The 16,566-nt window shown below is 45.8% G+C and overlaps 1 protein-coding gene across 7 annotated transcripts in view; it reads right to left on the reverse strand.

Annotated features, from left to right (window-relative positions):
• SRGAP3 (SLIT-ROBO Rho GTPase activating protein 3) overlaps nt 1-16,566 on the reverse strand; it is a 287,702-nt gene that overhangs the window by 210,963 nt on the left and 60,173 nt on the right. For 6 of the 7 annotated variants that reach the window (XR_004312261.1, XR_004312262.1, XM_032458880.1 and 3 more), the window contains exon 1: nt 9,145-9,908. The exons of the other annotated variant lie outside the window; for it this stretch is intronic. Coding sequence is in view for 4 of the 6 variants with exons in the window: in XM_032458880.1 (XP_032314771.1) it covers nt 9,145-9,211 (67 nt within the window). In the remaining 2 variants the exon portion in view is untranslated. Of the gene's footprint in view, nt 1-9,144; nt 9,909-16,566 lie in introns of those variants that run through there. 7 annotated transcript variants of the gene reach the window in all.

The raw sequence follows: 16,566 nt of genomic DNA on the forward strand, positions 1-16,566 counted from the left end.
ACACTATCAAAGAAACAATGTCCCATTTCACTGAATACCTGATCTGCAGCTTCACATATAACTTCATGGATGTGGATACTTTGTTCCTCTAATTTTAATGTACTACTTGATGCCCAAAAGGTTTTCTTCCATTATGGTCAGCCTTGTTAGGGCCAAAAAATTACTCATTCATAAATAAAATACTATAAGAACAGGAAAAAGTGGACCCTAACTTTGAGAGAATGTCTAATGACAAAGAGCCAGGGAGCCACCCCTCCTAACCCCCGCATCCCTCCCATTCCCCACACACAGATAAAGATTCTGGGAGTCAGCAAAGCAAGGTGTGTGTAGACATGACAGATCTGTAAGAAAATAATCTGCATCCTGCCTCACCTATGACAAGCCCGAGGAGCGAGGGCGATGAGGGAACATCCATACAGATTTGCAGACTCTGAGAACGGAGGAGCTGCACCACTTCCCAGGCAGTGCTCTCGGGAGACCCTGAAGGAGAAGTGAGTGCTGGGCATGGCAAGACAGGCCTGAGACTACTGTCCAGAGTCTCTCTCCACCCAGCATGGTGTGTGAGCCCCAGGATGGCCCCTGGTACCTGCAAATCTCACAGAAGGAGCTGAAGAGGGGAACGTGCAAAGCGGCCTCAGGTTTGGAACAAAGAAGGCTCACTGGCAGGGCCGACCACTGAAGACCCAACAGAAAGGAAGGTATCCCAGTAGTTGCCAAAGCAGACTGATGATAAACCACAACAGATGTCCCTTGGCACTGCCCTAGTCCCCCTGGACCTCGGGAAACAACACTGGAGGAAAAAGGAGGAAAACCCCAAATTCACTTGGATTTATTTCTGCCACCCCTAGTAGAAAAGAGATGTGAAATGTAAATCAAGTTACCAAAAAGTCAAGAAAAACATATTTTTATTGCACCTGGATTTGTGGCTGAGATCTGTTCACTCTGAGGCACCACAGGCCACGGGCTTCTGTGTGTTCATCTGCACCATTATCACCTGAGATCGACTGTACAATCCCAGGGGCAGCGGCCAGGTCCACTCAGGGCCCTGTGCATGCTACCTGCAGCTGAGTGCGCCCCCAAACTGTCACATGCAAATAGGCACGTGCCACACACATTGATCAGAGGACAGCTATGGCAAATCACCATTTGAATCAATGGTTGAGCAGCTCAGTAATTGGAAATGTCAAAACCCACATTTTCTAAGTGACCTCAGAACACCACACTGATGTCACTTAGATAAGCTGGACATACATTTGTTTTATCTCTTCCCCTCTTCAAATGGTTCTTTTAGAAAAGTATAAGAATTAGGGAACTGTACAAAAGGCAAAAAGAGAAAGAATCTGAATAATCCACAAATTGCGTAGCTGTCCAAAATGCCATCTCAGGAACAGTCTTGTGGGATTGCCCATGAAAAAGGTTTACAAGACTGAATAAGTTGGAGGAAAGTATGTGGCCCCCAAATTCAAGGTTCCCATAAGTCCTGTGGGAAACAAACCAATTTAATTCATTTTCTACTAGAACCTCCAAAATCTATTTGACCACAGAACAATTTTTTCCACCCAACGCCCCTTTACATCCAATTTAATGGAACACACCTCAGGGAACACCACTCCAAATACAAACTGGCCTAATGATTAAACAAATGAAGAGAACAGAGCCAAACCCCCACTGTTAGCCAGCCAAGATATTTTATAAACACCAACAAGCCATTAGGAACAAATCACTTACAAGTGAAACCAAGCCCAGGATACAGCTTGCTGGGGCCTTTATTAGGTCAGGGGTTCTGAATTGAAACTCAGCACCTTTCAGAAGTCAACCCCTGTCCCCTTCCTGGCAGCTACCAGGACAGGACCCAGTTTCTGAACCAGCCTAACCTCATCTCGTCCTGACTTCTCCCATTCTTACCCTGTTAGATCCTCGCCTCATCCTGTTTTCCAAGGTACCATTCAGCTCTGTCTCCCAGGCAACCATCACCATCCAGGCTTGACCCACTCACCAGAGCAATTCAACTCCATACGGTTACTAATCACTCACTAGATGCCTGGCACAAGGCTACAGCAATAAGCCGAGAAGACAGAGCTTTCGCCTTCGTGGAAATATGGTCTGGAAGTACCTGCAAGCCAGATCCCTTCTCTGCACATCAGTTTCCACAGCTGGGGAGGAAAAAACCTGGGAGAGTTGGACCAGAAGACATCTAAGAGTTCTGGTTCTGTATCTCCAGGTTGGTGGAGCCTCCATCAAACTTCCAGTGGGTACTTTCCCCAAGATGACTCCCTAGGGTGGGAGTGAGGGATCTGACACAGCTAGGTGGCATCAAGGGGAGATTGGAGAGGTGGGATTAGAAGGAGCATAGAAATGTTAGGAAGGGCAGGAAGTCAAAGTCTAAGACCCACCCCGGACTGGCCTCTCAGTGAAGGAATCCCTGGGTTTCAGAGCCGAGTTGCCCTGGCATGCATCTGGCCTCCCTGTGCACAACCAGAAGGCAGAAAGCCTCCACTTTAACCCTGAGCTCTGCCACTGTTCACTGAGCCATCTGATACAACTTATCTTATTTCTCTGAACTTCAGATTTCAATCTATAAAATGGGAATAATAATGACTATCTCACAGAATTTGGGGGATCACAAAATGAGATATCATATATACGACAGAGACCTAGACAGAAATAAAAATTAATTACCTCCCATTGCTAAACAAAGCTGTATAACCTGAAGCATGGCTTATAACAGTTACTGAATGAGTGAGTGAGCGAGTGAGTGAGTGACTGAATGAATGAGTAAGTGAATGAGTGAATGAAAACCTGAAGCATGGCTTGTAACAGTTACTGAATGAGTGAGTAAGTGAGTGAGTGAATGAACAAATAATAGAGGTTTCTGGAAAGGAAATGTCATCTCTAACATACAAACTCTGGTGGTGAGATCTCTGGAAACAGCCAATAAAAAACCCCAGATCCACTGATTTCTCAGACTGGGAGGTGCCTGATGTGCAGTGCTCCCCAGCCACATCCCACCATGACTGTGACAAACATCACCTCATCAAACACCACCTTGGCTTTCAACACATCAGCCTTCACCCAGTCTCCATAAATAAACATCTCCCCTATCAGAGAGAAACAAGGAAATTCACCAAACCATGAGGAATATTTCCTTACCCAATAAAGCCCCTACATTCAATGTAACAGAAAGTATGATTTTGTTATAGGTTGAATGTTCATATCCCCCTGAGATTCATACGTTGAAGCCCTAACCTCCAACGTGATGGGGTCTGGAGGTGAGTGGGGCCTCTGTGCAGTGACTGGGTTTAGATAAGACCCTGAGAGTGGCGCCCATGATGGGATTAGTCCCCTCCTAACAAGAGGAGGAGAGAGAGCTCTCTCTCTCCACACACAGAGGAAAGACTGTGTGAGCACAGCAAGAAGGCAACTGTCTACCATCCAGGAAGTAGGCTCTCACTAGGAACCAAGTCTGCTGGCACCTTGATCTTGGACTTCTCAGCCTCCTGAACTGTGAAAAATAAATGTCTCCTGTTTAAGCCACCCAGCCATCCATGGTATTTTGTTATAGGAGCCCAAGCTAAGACAACTGTCAAGGAAAATATAACTCGAGCTTAGTAACTTAGCAGCCATTCCCTCAAACTGATTGTATTCCAAGCATATTGGGGAAATAAAAATGACCCCAAGCATTTGTGCCCTCAAGAGTTCATGGCCAAAGGATGAAACACAAAATTGTAATAAAGAATAGAATAATAAGGCTCAGAATAGAGGGGCAGATGTGAGGGAACCACTAGTTCTGCCTAGAAGAGTTATTAGGAGGGTGTCATGGAAGAAGGGATCATTTGAGCAGGCATTGACGGATGGTCAGGAGTTGGCCAGACGAAAAAGAGGGGAGGAGGAGAACAAAGGCATGAATGAGGAAGTACTTGGAGGTGAAAAGGGGTATGAAGAATGCAGGGATGAGGAACTGGTCTAGCGTGGTTATGAGAGTGCAGGCCTATTACAGAGAAAACAACTGAAGGTGGAACAGGTAAGTCAGCTGCCAGCCCATCACCAAGACTCTTTATGGACTTCAATTTGTAGGCCAGAACTGCAGGCTGGTGGGCACGGGCTGAAACTCTGCAATGGACAGGCATGTTCAGGTAGCACAGGGTTTCTTAAAAACCTTAAAAATCAGGAAATTTTTATCATAGCCTTGGATTTGGCAAAAGATTCTTAGATATGACACCAAAAGTATGAGAAAAAAAAGAAAAAAATAGATAATCAGAGATTTATAAAAAGTAAAAACTCTTGTGCTTCAAAGGATTCCCTTCGGGAAAAAAAAAAAAGGGGGGGGGGGGGAGATAACCCCCAGAGGGGATAAAATATTTGCAAATCATTTATCTGATAAAGAACTTGTATCTAGAATGTGGAGAAGAACTCTTACAGCTCAATCATGAAAAAGGTGATCCAATTTTTTAAATATTTTTTAAGTTAAAATTTTAAATATTTAAAATAAAAATCAGGAGATTTTGTTTTAAAATCCAGCTGCCCTGGAAACACTGAAAGAACTGACCACTCTGGGCTCACAACCCTTCCTGGCAGGGATAGGCTAGAGCTGAGCTGTGGCCACCTCTTCTAAGTGAGCTCCCCAGTCAGCCACAGTCCCCATTTACTCCACAATGTTCCCCAACTCAGCCTACTTTCCTCACTGAAGCCTACTGAAGGTGGGGAGGGCTCCTAAGGTCATTATCCAATCACTCTATGGCATAATCTCTTTAAGATTAAATTTATTCTGGTGCTGAGTTGAAAGTTTTTTGTGTTCTGGTTTTTTTTAGTATCTTTTTCTTCACTGATTTTATCAACATATTCCAAGAAAACTCTTAGGAAGCCAAGAATGTATCATATATTTTGCATTTCTCACAGCACCCAGCTCAAGACTAAGAGCAAAGTTGATACTCAATGTTTATTGAATGAATGCATATATGAATGAGTAAATAAATGCTTCTCTGTGATCTTCAATATCTGCTCTTCTTCCCCCAAATTCCAGACTTACGCCATTAAGAGGATGGCCTAAAATGAATATGGATGCGTAAAAAAACAAAAACAAAAACAAAAAAAACACTGAAGTCAATCACTGCATTTCTATTTTCATTTTCTGTTAGAGTGAACTGGAAATGGGAACTCTGAATAAATGCAGAACAGACCATTATGTCTGACAGCAAGATGAATTAGAGCCCAAGATACCGGAGAATACCCGCAAGTAAGATTACCAAACACTATCAGTGATCTTTGAGGGAACTGGGAAAAACAGGATAGGTGCCAAAGAGCTGGAGATGGGCAAATGTTCTGATTTTCAAAAGAGGTGAGAAGTTATAGCTCACCAGCTCCAGACTAGAGAATATAATGTCACTCTTGAACAGATTCATAAAGGGACACTTGCAAGCACCTGGGAGAGGAAGCAGTGTCCACCTGGAGCCAGCACAGGGCCACCAAGAACAAGTCACATTAAATTCATTTCATTTTCTTCTCTCTGACAAGGTTCCTAGCTACTGGTTGGAGAAATATAACAGATATATATGGTGCAATGAGGGGGTGGGCAGTGAAAAAGGCTAATTCAACCCTTGGGCTATATTAATAGAAGCATTACGTACACCATAAAGGAAGTGATAGTTGTTTCCTTTCTCTGACCACATCTAGAGAATCTTTTAGAACTCAGTACCACTCTTGAAGAAGACTTTTGACTGTACTGTCTTTTGGAGGTCCATTTGGCAGTCTCTTGAAAAGCATAAAGCTCGATTCCAGATTACTGACATCTGTTGAAAAAACTGAAAGATCTGGCTAGGCCTACATTCTAAATAGTAACAACTGGCTGAACCCAAGTGGCGACTGCCCATTTGGACAGGACACGCGCTCTCGGGCCTCCCATCATCACCACGCCCTCTTATACTGCCCTGGCTGAGGTGGTAGGCCAGCTGCCACAAATCATCTTACTGAGCCAGCTTCACTCACTGATTCTATTTGCCAAGAATTCAAAGACACTGGAGTTTGCAACCCAGGATGCAGTAGCTCCAAAGGAGGGTGAAGATGATAAGCAGCAGTGAACCATCTTATATGAACAAATGACAAATAAGCATAGTCCAGGGATATGATCAGAATCTCCAAACACCCAATGGGCAGTCATGGGGAAGAAGCACCTGTCTTGTTCTATGAAGTCCCAAGTTATAGAACCAAAACATGGATGAGAGACATACTCAACGCAACATAAAAACTGCTTACAACAGCCAGAGCGGTCCAAAACTAGAATGTGTGGGCTTGGGAAGTGGTGAGTTCCCCATCACTGGAAATGTGCAGCCTATGGTATACTACTGGGTTGCAGGTAAATAATCAGAAGGATTCAAGTATCTAAGGAGGCAAGAGAAGATTCTGAGATTTTTCACAATAGAAAAAAAAAATCTGTTTTAAAATATTCCTTTTTGTTAGGTCAGTAAATTCTTCAAAAAGAGAAAAAAGAGACTCAGCCAAGAAAAAACTCAGTATCATTTTTAAAAATCAAAAGTTCCCCTCACAAAATGCACAGAGAATAAAATCTGTCAAACTAGGTGGAATGTTTGCACCAAATTGGCCAAATGATACCCAGGGAGAAAGGTAATTGGCATCAGGCATTATTTTGGTGATTGGTCAAACGCTCTTCAGAGGCAAGCAGCAAAGGCAGGGGAGGAAAGTAAGAGGGTAAACAATGGACCGTGACTGAGAGGCAGCCAGTCTCCACCACAAGACTGCCATCTGCTACTGACATCAATCCTTCAAGGGGCAGCTTCAGGCAAACAGTGTACTGGGGACACTGGGCCTGGAAGAAAACCAGCTGCCTTCATAGCTCTCACCTTGTGACCTTGGGCAAGTCATGTAACATTTCAAGGCCTCAGTCTCCTCATCTCTAAAACCGAGCTCCTACATACCCCTTCTGTACTTGGTGTACGCCAAGGGGGGTGATGTCTCAAGCCCTGTACACATGTCAGTAGTTACGATGAGGATGAACAAACAGAATTTTGAATGAAAAGATTCCAGACAATTTCAGGCACAGCAGCATCCTGACCTAAATTGTGTGGTTGTCAACCCTAAAGGAATGAAATTAAACTCCTTTAGCCAGAATGCAGAGACATTTAGAGTCTGGAAGAGACCAGCTCATTTGAACAAATTTCCTGGTGAAATATATTCCCTTGCCCTTGCTAATTAGTTGTTAAAATAAAGGTGAAAGGTAAAAAGTAAAAGAATCAGCCAGAGCAATAAATGCCTAATTGATCCTCAAACAAACTTCATGGGCCCAGGGGTAGCAATCCTTCAAAAATGAGATAAGCACATTTCCTACCAAGACAATGTTTATAAAAATCCCAAACTGTTCAAAACTCAGCATACTCTTCTCTATTATGGCATTTTTCAGAGGAAACTCCGTTTAAAAAAATAATAATAATCAGCCAAGTTAGTCTTATAAAACATAGACTCCCTAAAAAAGTGTATATGCAAAGGCTGAAACCAGGCTTTTGTATTGAGCAGTTGGGAGAATTCAGATCTCTGACCAATAAAGGGCTGGTTTCTAAATTTTCAGCAAGGCTGAAACATCTTCAAGTCCCTGTTTTCTACATGGAACTGAAAACTAAAGAGGAAGAGCCCAGGGATGAGCTGGGTTTTCTGCTCATTTCACCCTGGGGATCCACTGAGAGGTGATTCGCATGCCAGGTTTGACCAGAACTAAAAGGCAGAAGACGGCTAGTGAGCCTGGAAACAAAACAAAGCTCTCCCCTGATGGCTGCTCCCCTCCCAAAGTTTCCCAAGCATCTTAAGCGTGTACAGCAGCTGTGATGTGCGGCCTCCCGCCGCTCCTGCGGAGGCCACCCGACTTCCTGGGTCACTGAGCCTTAAGCAGCAGCAGCACCCAGAAGCAGGTGTGGCAACCTCAGGTCCCTGGAGCCCCAGATAACTAGCTTGCTCAATAGTCCGCCCGTAACCTCAGGGGCAGGCCTCGGCATCCCCTGAAGATGCATTTTATCTTTACTCTTTCTACCAGAGACCACAACACACCCTGTGTCGCAACTCGGAGAACCGTGACAAGAAAGAAAACAGATGCCAAGAGGCACAGGCCCAGGCTTCCCTTGGGGTACATCCTGGGAGAAACCGTAAGCATGGTGGATGGTGCTTTTAGGTTTCCCTTGCCAAGGCTGAGCCTGGAACTCGGGAGGGAGAGAGAAGCCCCAGTCTGGCTTGAATAAGGATTCTGCCTGGGTTTGTCTATGCGATTGTGTCCGGTTTCCTCTTTCGCCTTGCAAGTGTGGATTTAGGGAGCGGCTTCTGAAAGAAGTGTGCACCCAGTGAGCGGCACCAAAGCTGGAACAAGCAGCCAGAGGTCATCTCACCCTCCTGGCAGGCTTCCCCTGGCAGCACGGAAGCCAGGCAGCGCCTACCCGCCGAACCCGCACACTGAAGCTGTTGGCGTTCAGTGAAGGCTGATGACCCTAAACGCTAGTGCACAGTGGTGATCGGGGCTGCACACTGCGAGAGAATACATTTTCTGCACCAAGCTCCCTTTTTATGCCTAAATGCCTGCATTAGTTTGGATCAATATGCTCCACAACAGTTAACCCATGGCAACCCAGGCCAGCCGAGAGTCACCGACAAAGAAGTGCAGCCCAGGGACACCGCTTCCCCGTGCACATGCATGTGAATTCCAGCCCAGAGAAAGGGGCACAGGCGAAGCAACAACAAAAACCAAAAAGGAGAAAGAAAAAAAAAGCAGATCATAAAATAATATGCATCATATTTAAGGGCTTTTTTAGGGCGGGGAGGGGAGGAGGCAGTGACTGTCAAAATGGCCTTAGAGTGGCATGTCACGGCCAAGATGATGGAGTATCCGCGACACTCCTAAAGCCGGGCGTAGGAGCCTCCTCACACACCTGCAATGCAGTGATTGCAGCCCATTCTACAATTTGTCCTCCCAGCGCCAGCGGTCTCTGCAGTTGAAACCAGTCCGGACTTGTACGGCTGCCACTGTTTCTCCTCACAATAAGATTATTGATGCATAACAACATTTCAGGATGGCAGGGAGGAAAAGGGGAAAATAGCCAAAGCAAGAGAAAAAGGAAAGGGGAGGGGAGGCATGACTCCCAGCCCGAATCTCACCTTTTATTTGGGCTTCATATTCGGCAATGATCTCTTTGTCTTTCTTGAACTTAGTTTGAGATGACATCTTCCAACGTGGCCAAAGGCACTGACAGGCTGTTGGATTTATTGCTCCTTTTCTTCCCGAGTCCTCTCTCCAGCCCTGGTAGTCGCACGGTTCTGGTCGATTTCACAGGTGTAGGGGCTAATCTCTTTCAGGGCTGCAGAGCCAGGGGAAAAATCCCTCTCGTTCTCAGAGGAAAATTCTCTTTACTCGCTGAAAAATGTCTCTAGTAGCTTGGTCTGATCAGCTCCTCTTGCAGAAGAACCACCACCCTAGGAGCACAGTAACCTGCCCGAGATTTTCAAGATTTTTCTTCCAAAAAAATAATAACTGGGAGTACTCACACACACACACACACACACACATACACACACTCACGCGTGCACTCGCACACTCATCCAGACACACACACAGTTGTGATGCACACACACACCCTCACACTCGCTCACACACACTCACACACACACACACCCATCCACGAGAGGCGCGGCGCCTCCTTGGTCGTGCAGTCAGCCTCCGGCTGGCTTTCAAAGGCTCTGGTAAGGAGATGGTCAGGTTGCCAAAGGGCCGGTCATCTCGCATCCTCCCTCCCTTCCGCGCCTCTGGTCTGATGTACAGTGAGGCTCAAAGCCAGGAGAGCGAGGTGGAAGTTCTCCTGCTGCAAGGCTTAAGCTCGGGTGAACCAGGGGCCGGACTGCTCGCCCTGCAGGGCTGGCCGAGCGCTCCCCCACGCTCTCGTCACCAAGCTCCACCTCCCGGATTTTATAACAACTGACACATTGTAGCCTACAGGAGAGCAGAACTCACTGCAAGCAAAAAGGGGAAGAAACGCTCACAAAAGGGAAGGAGGCAGGAAAAAGAACGGAGCTGGGAGGGCCTGAGAGGCCCCTGCAAACTCCTACCATTATAGTTGGCTGAGGGATTTTTCCTCCAAAAACTCCAAAAGGTCCACCTTTTTTTTGCAGTGTGCAATTTAATTCAATTTCTCAAAGCACGACTAGGTGACAGTTTGTCACTCTGCCGGAATTGTCTAGCAGAGGAGAGGGGATGACCCACGTAGGCAAGCTCGTTAATATGTGCTGAGCAATCACAGGGCCACAGGAACAATGCCAGGCGTCTCAATGCAGCTTTGCAAAGCCAGTGGGTGCAAGCTTGAAACCCAGCTGCCTCAGGGTCTTGTGGGCTTTAGGTAAATCAATGACTCATTGAGCCTCAGTTTCCTCACCAGTAAAATGGGTTCTCTCTGGAGGCTTTTCATTCATTCTTTCGACAAATATTTACTGAAAGCTTACTATAGGTCAGGCATTGGTCTGGGTATGGGGACACAACATTGATCAAACTAGGCAAAACAAAAACAAAAACAAAAACAAACACAAAAACAAACAAACAAAAAACTACACAAACACACACAAAAAAAACCCTCCCTGCCCTCCTGGAGAGCCAGGGTCTCCAAATCACCCAAATCTGGGAAGTCAGCACCAGTTGTGTTAATATTCTCAATAAAAGCAGCCCTGTGCAGAACTCAGAATGCATTGTGAATGGTGCCTCTTGGAGTTGTGCAAGACAAGAGGCCCTGGGAGGGGACGAAAAATAAACAAAATGAGTAAATTATTATAATATGGCAGAAGATGAATGCTATGAGGAAGATAATATTGTAAGGGCATTCAGAAAGGAGGGAGCTCTTCAGAGGCTCGAATAAGAATGCGAAGCTAAGCTTAGCACAGAGCCTGGTAGTGAGCACTCAGTGAGTGGGAGCGATTATTATCACCCACGATATCCCCCAACGACCTCACAACATCGTGTAAGTACCCCTCTTTCACAGGTGAAGGAACAGAGGCACAGATATGGGAAGTGACTTGCCCAAACCCAGGCTGTCTGACCCCAGATTCTGCCCATCAAACACGCCACACCTCTGGCATTCTACTAGAGATTAGACCCATTTCACATGCACTTAAGGCAGAATGAGAACTGTCCTGTAAAAATGAAACTATAGGGTTGCTGCCACTGGAATTTCACATATTAAGATCATCATTAACTTGTATTGTCCAGAGTGTATTTTCACAAATTTCTCAAAATAATCTTCCATTTGCCTTTTTCTGAGTGTATAATAAGTGATCTGATTTGGGTTCGGAAACGAATAGGTTATCCATGATAGTCCATTTAGGCTTCCTAGAGAAAATGTGAGTTGTAGTGGGTCCTCCCAGATAGGAATGGGGAGGGGAAGGGATTCCTACGGAGCAGACAGTATGAGCTAAGGCCTACAGGTGGGAACGCCCAGGGTCTGCTTGGAGAAAGCAAGGAAGAAGTCCAGCTGGTGAACCATGGGGCTTATTACAGCTTCATGCAGTTCACAAGGAGATGCCCACAGCCGTTGCCATCACCCCCAGCCATCACCATCACCCCCTGGCCTCTCCCTTCCCAGATGCATGCTCAGGCCCTATGCAGTCCCATTCTGGACCACTGTAAAACAACGAAAGCCACACGTTACCTCAGAAAGATGTGCTCAGAGATTAGCATCCAGGCCTCAGGCCTAGACTCTCAAAGGAAAATGGGAGTTAGCACCTGGCTCTGCCATGGACTAGCTCCGAAAACCGGAACAAGAGACTTAACCTGCTTGTTGCCTGTTTAAGGCAGGAACTAGTCCAAGTCAGCTGTTCTCTATGTCCCTAAAATTTTAAATCCACAAAGATTTCTGGGAGACCCATGCATAAGGCATGGAGCCACAGAAATGTCACAAAAGCCATACAAAACTGAAGCGAAGTATGGTATTGAGCTATGTGCTGAACAGCAGAAGAAGCTGGATTTTGGCGTAAGGCAGATGGTGATTTAAATTCTGGCTCTGCCACTTACCAGCTTGTGGGGGGCCTTAGGTAGCTTCTGTGCTTTCACTGAGGCTCAGCTTCCTCATCTATAAAATGGTGGGGATCTAACTCCTCGCACAGGGTCCGACGTGATCATGGATTTAAAGTGCCCGGCATTTAGCAGAGGTCCCACGGACATTATTTCTTTCTTAGGGCCCAATCATGCTGAGTCTAGGACCAGAGTTGGGGCTCTGCGGATCCCTTGGTTGGGAACAGGGAGAGAGGAAAAAGAAAAAGGGAAAAAGAAGAAAACGGTTGTGCCCTCCACGAATACATCACTGCACAATGTGAACCTACAGCATCCAGAATCTTCCTTTCCCAAGAAGAGGGGGTGGGCGGGCCCTTGCTCTATTCTTCCCACCACACAGCTCACCCCAGCCTCCCAGCTGCCCTCTGTGACATCCCCCTCCATGTGCCACTTCTTCCTCGCTGTATGAGGACCAACTGCCATTGTGAATGATTACCCTTCATGTGGCAGTAACAGAAACCAGATTGCTCCAAAAATAACTGTGGTATCCAGCGGGACAAGGGGTTCCACCATGTGATTTGATCTGTGCCACCCCCCCCCCAAGGATGGGACTACGCCCCTGGAAGGGTATATTGCACTTCCCTCAGGTTCATTTCCTAGATTTGTTTGGATATTCCTGAATTATACTAATAGCTAATATTTATTAAGACTTCATTCCATACAGACACTGGGCCAAGTACTCTGTGCAGATTTTATCACTGACAAAGATTTTATTAGTGGGTCAGGTGCTCTAATCACCCTTATTTTACAGCTGGGGGAACGGAGGGACAGAGCAGTGGAGCAATTTGCCCAGGATCACACACCCAGCTACCGACTGAACTGCACGCAAGCCCAGGTCTGGCCCTCCCAGAGCCCAAGGACGCGGCCAGAACCCAATTTTTCCTACAGCAGTCGGAGGAGTAATTGCTGTCAAGTACTGACATTTTTCTTCAATCAATATACTGTTCAACCTAAAGTCTGCCATGAAAAAAAAAAAGAATTTAGAGTTAAAAATACAAGGAAAATGTCACAAATGGCCATTGATGAGGCTTAAATTACAATTACAGCTGAATAACAAAAAACCCACTGAACTGGTTTCTTTTCCTGGTAGGGGGGAAAAAAAGACTCTACTTAGAGAAGGAATGACCAGAAGAGTTTTTGGTTTAAAGCAATTTTATTTTTCTGGTCAAATAATGAAATTCTCCCAAGATGACTAATAAGGTTTTGATATATTTTGTGACATTCTCCGATGCTGCCAACTAATGCATCCTTGGGTGGCTTGGTGAGTAATTCTGCCCTTCAGTCTCTGCTCTGCAGCTTTATATTTTATAAAGCCCCTTCGTATTGTTTCTCTTATTTAGTCCTCACAATAACCCCGGTCGGGGTAGGGAGGGCTGTTTTTAATCCCGGTTTGACTGATAAGGAAATGAGTAAATAAGTGGCCGTTTTAATGGGAGAATTATTTTATAACCTTGAGTTAAGGATGGCCTTCCTAATTGTATCACAAAACCCATAAGCCATAAAAGCCTGACAGATTCAACTACATAACAATTTGTTCAAATTTGTGCCTGACTGAAATCACCATAAGCAAAGTCAAACACGAACTGCAAAATGAGAAACAATATTTGCAACATCTATTGTAGGCCAAGGACTAACCTCCCTAATATACAAGTTAAACAAATACTTGTGCATGAATGTTCTAGTAGCACTGCTCACCACAGCCAAAAGGTGGAAATAATCCAAATGTGCCACAGTGAATGAATGGATAAATCAAACACATGCTGTCCATACAGTGGAATATCATTCAGCCATAAAAAGGAATGAAGCCCTGATGATGCTCAGTAAGAGAAGGCAGACACAAAAGATCACGTATTGTAGGAGTCCATTTATGTGAAATATTCAGAATAAATAAACCCATAGAGATAGAAAGCAGATTAGTGGTTGTCAGGAGCTGGGTGAGGCAGGGAATAGGGAGGAAGTGCTTAATGGATACAATTTGGTGATGATGAAAATGTTTTGGAACTAGATAGAATTGACAGTTGTTGTACAAGACTGTGAATGTACCAAATGCCACCAAATTGTACACTTTAAAATGGTTAATTGTATGTTCTGTGAATTTCACCTCTATATAAAATCAATAAATACCAAAAAGTTCCTTCAAATCTATGGGCAAAACACCAACAGTCCATTAGAAAAATCACTAAAGGATATGAATAAGGCTTCACAGAAAGGGAAAAATACATGAAACGCTAATCAATCTCATTCATAATGAACACAAATCAGGCATGGCTGGGTCCAGGGGCTCTAACAATTTCAGCAGGACACATCTTTCTCCAGCTCTCCATTCTGCTTTCCGGTATGGTGGTAGGCTCTCTTCCCACAAGATGGCAAAGGTAGCCACCAACAGCTCCAGGCTTACATTCTCCAAGCTTGGCAATTCCAGCAAGGAGGGCAAAGTCTTTGCCGGGAGTCCTAGCAAAAGCCCCAGGAACAGCCAGCTGGCCCAAGCTGGGGCCCATGGCTATCCTTGAACCAATCACTGTGGCCAGAGGGATAGAATGTTGTTCTGCTTGGCCAGGCCTAGATTGTGGACTTGCCCCTGGAGCTGTAGGATGGGGTCAGATCCAAACAAACCATGTGGCCCCAGAGATTCCCAAAGCAGGAGGAATGGATGCTAAATGAGCAATCAACCTGTGTCTGCTATGAAAAGGATGCAGGAAAGAAAGAAGGGGGATTCACAGAAAAGATCCATAGAAAATATGATAAAGCAGCTTGAAATTATCCAGCTTTGTTGTTTATAAAGCACTCTGTCATCCATTATCTTGATCCTGATACAGCCCTTTGAGATAGGTATTATCACGCCCATCTTACAGATGAGGAAATGAAGGCACGGGGAGGCTGAATGACTTCCCCAACCTCCCATGGCTCATAAATGGGAGCCGGGCAAAAAACCAAGACACCTGACCCCACACCTGGTGTTCCTCCCCCACTCATGCAGGCGCCACATCCTACTGAGAGACACTGAGATACACAGGAGCTCACAGGCCTCAGGCATCTGCCCGCTTGGCTGTTAAAAAGAGGGGGAGAAAGCAGTCTCAGCAATCAGGACCTGTCACTAAGCCTGAGGAGAACTGCTAGGTCCTCTGACTTTCCAAGAGCAGTTCCTGACACGCAGCCCAGCTGTTCTCCAGTTCTTCCAAGGGCTGGGCAGCCACAGAGACAGTGATTCACAGCTAGGCCTCAGGATCCTGGTTCTGGAGGAATACAGAGAAGGGTTTTAAAACACCTGAGCCATTACCTCAAGGATGATGAGGCATTTGGTCCACGGCCCCCACGGGGTTCAGGGGAACACTGGAGAGACCTTAGCTGGATGAACACTTCAGCCATTCTCCCCTTCCTCACTCACTGCACCCCAGAGGAGGAAAGTGACTTAGCAGATTTGTGACATTGGAAAGAGACTGAGTTCACCCCTTAATCTTGTCTTTTCAGATCTTCCTGCTTAGAGGGAGGACTGACCTTGCAGTAGGAGGAGCAGGGCTAGCTCTGCCCCTGTGGAGACATCTGTGGGGACCACAACCAGCTGGGAGAGGCTAACTCAGGGGTGGAGAGCTAACTTGCCATTTTGGATATGCACCTAAACCATGTCCTCCAATCTAGCTTAATCATGAATAAAGCTTACATTGTAAGAAGCAGAATAACAAGAAGTTTCTGGAGCTGGGTTGAAAGGCTGGCTCTGCCACCTACTAGCTGTGTGACAGTGGACAAGCTGGTCGGCACCTGCTAAGTGCCACATGTGTGCTTGTTACATAAATAACAAAATCTCCCTCTGCTTGTCTCCTTTATCTACTTCTCAGTTGGTTTGAAGTTTGAAAGGGGAAGAACAGGGTATGATATATTGACCCTGACAAAGTCCAACACTAGAGAACTTACACCTTTTCAAGTTTTTGAACTCTAAGGTATGGGGTAAATCACAGCAACGCGTAGCCCCAGGCGCTTGGTCAAGAGGCCCAGGGTCAGTCTGTTCAGCCTGCTATAACAAAATACCACGGACTGGGTGGCTTATAAACAACACACATTCATTTCCCACAGTTCTGGAGACTGAAGTTCAAGACAAGGGTGTCCGCATGGTCGGGTGAGGGCCCTCTTCCAGGTCACAGAATTCTTGTGTATCTCAGCTAGGTAGAAGGAACCAGGGAGTTCTCTCAGGTCTCTAATATAAGGGCACCAATCCTATTTCTCAGGGCTCCACCCTCATGGCCTAATCACCTCCCAAAGGCCCATCTCCTAATGCCATCATATTTGGTGCTAGGATTCCATCAGGTGAATGGGGTGGGGGGTACATTCAGACCACAGTACCAAGGTACAAGGACTCTGGCTAGAGCCTTCAGACCAACAAATGCACAGGTCACAGGTCCTCAAGATCAGACAGGGCATCAACTGCCAGAAGATTCCAGGTGAGAAATGGGAAACTCATGTCATATTCTCACCTTGTCTTAGAGTTACAGGCGGAA

Source organism: Camelus ferus, chromosome 17 (assembly GCF_009834535.1).
Source record: "Camelus ferus isolate YT-003-E chromosome 17, BCGSAC_Cfer_1.0, whole genome shotgun sequence".
In the NCBI taxonomy this organism is placed as follows: Eukaryota; Metazoa; Chordata; class Mammalia; order Artiodactyla; family Camelidae; genus Camelus; species Camelus ferus.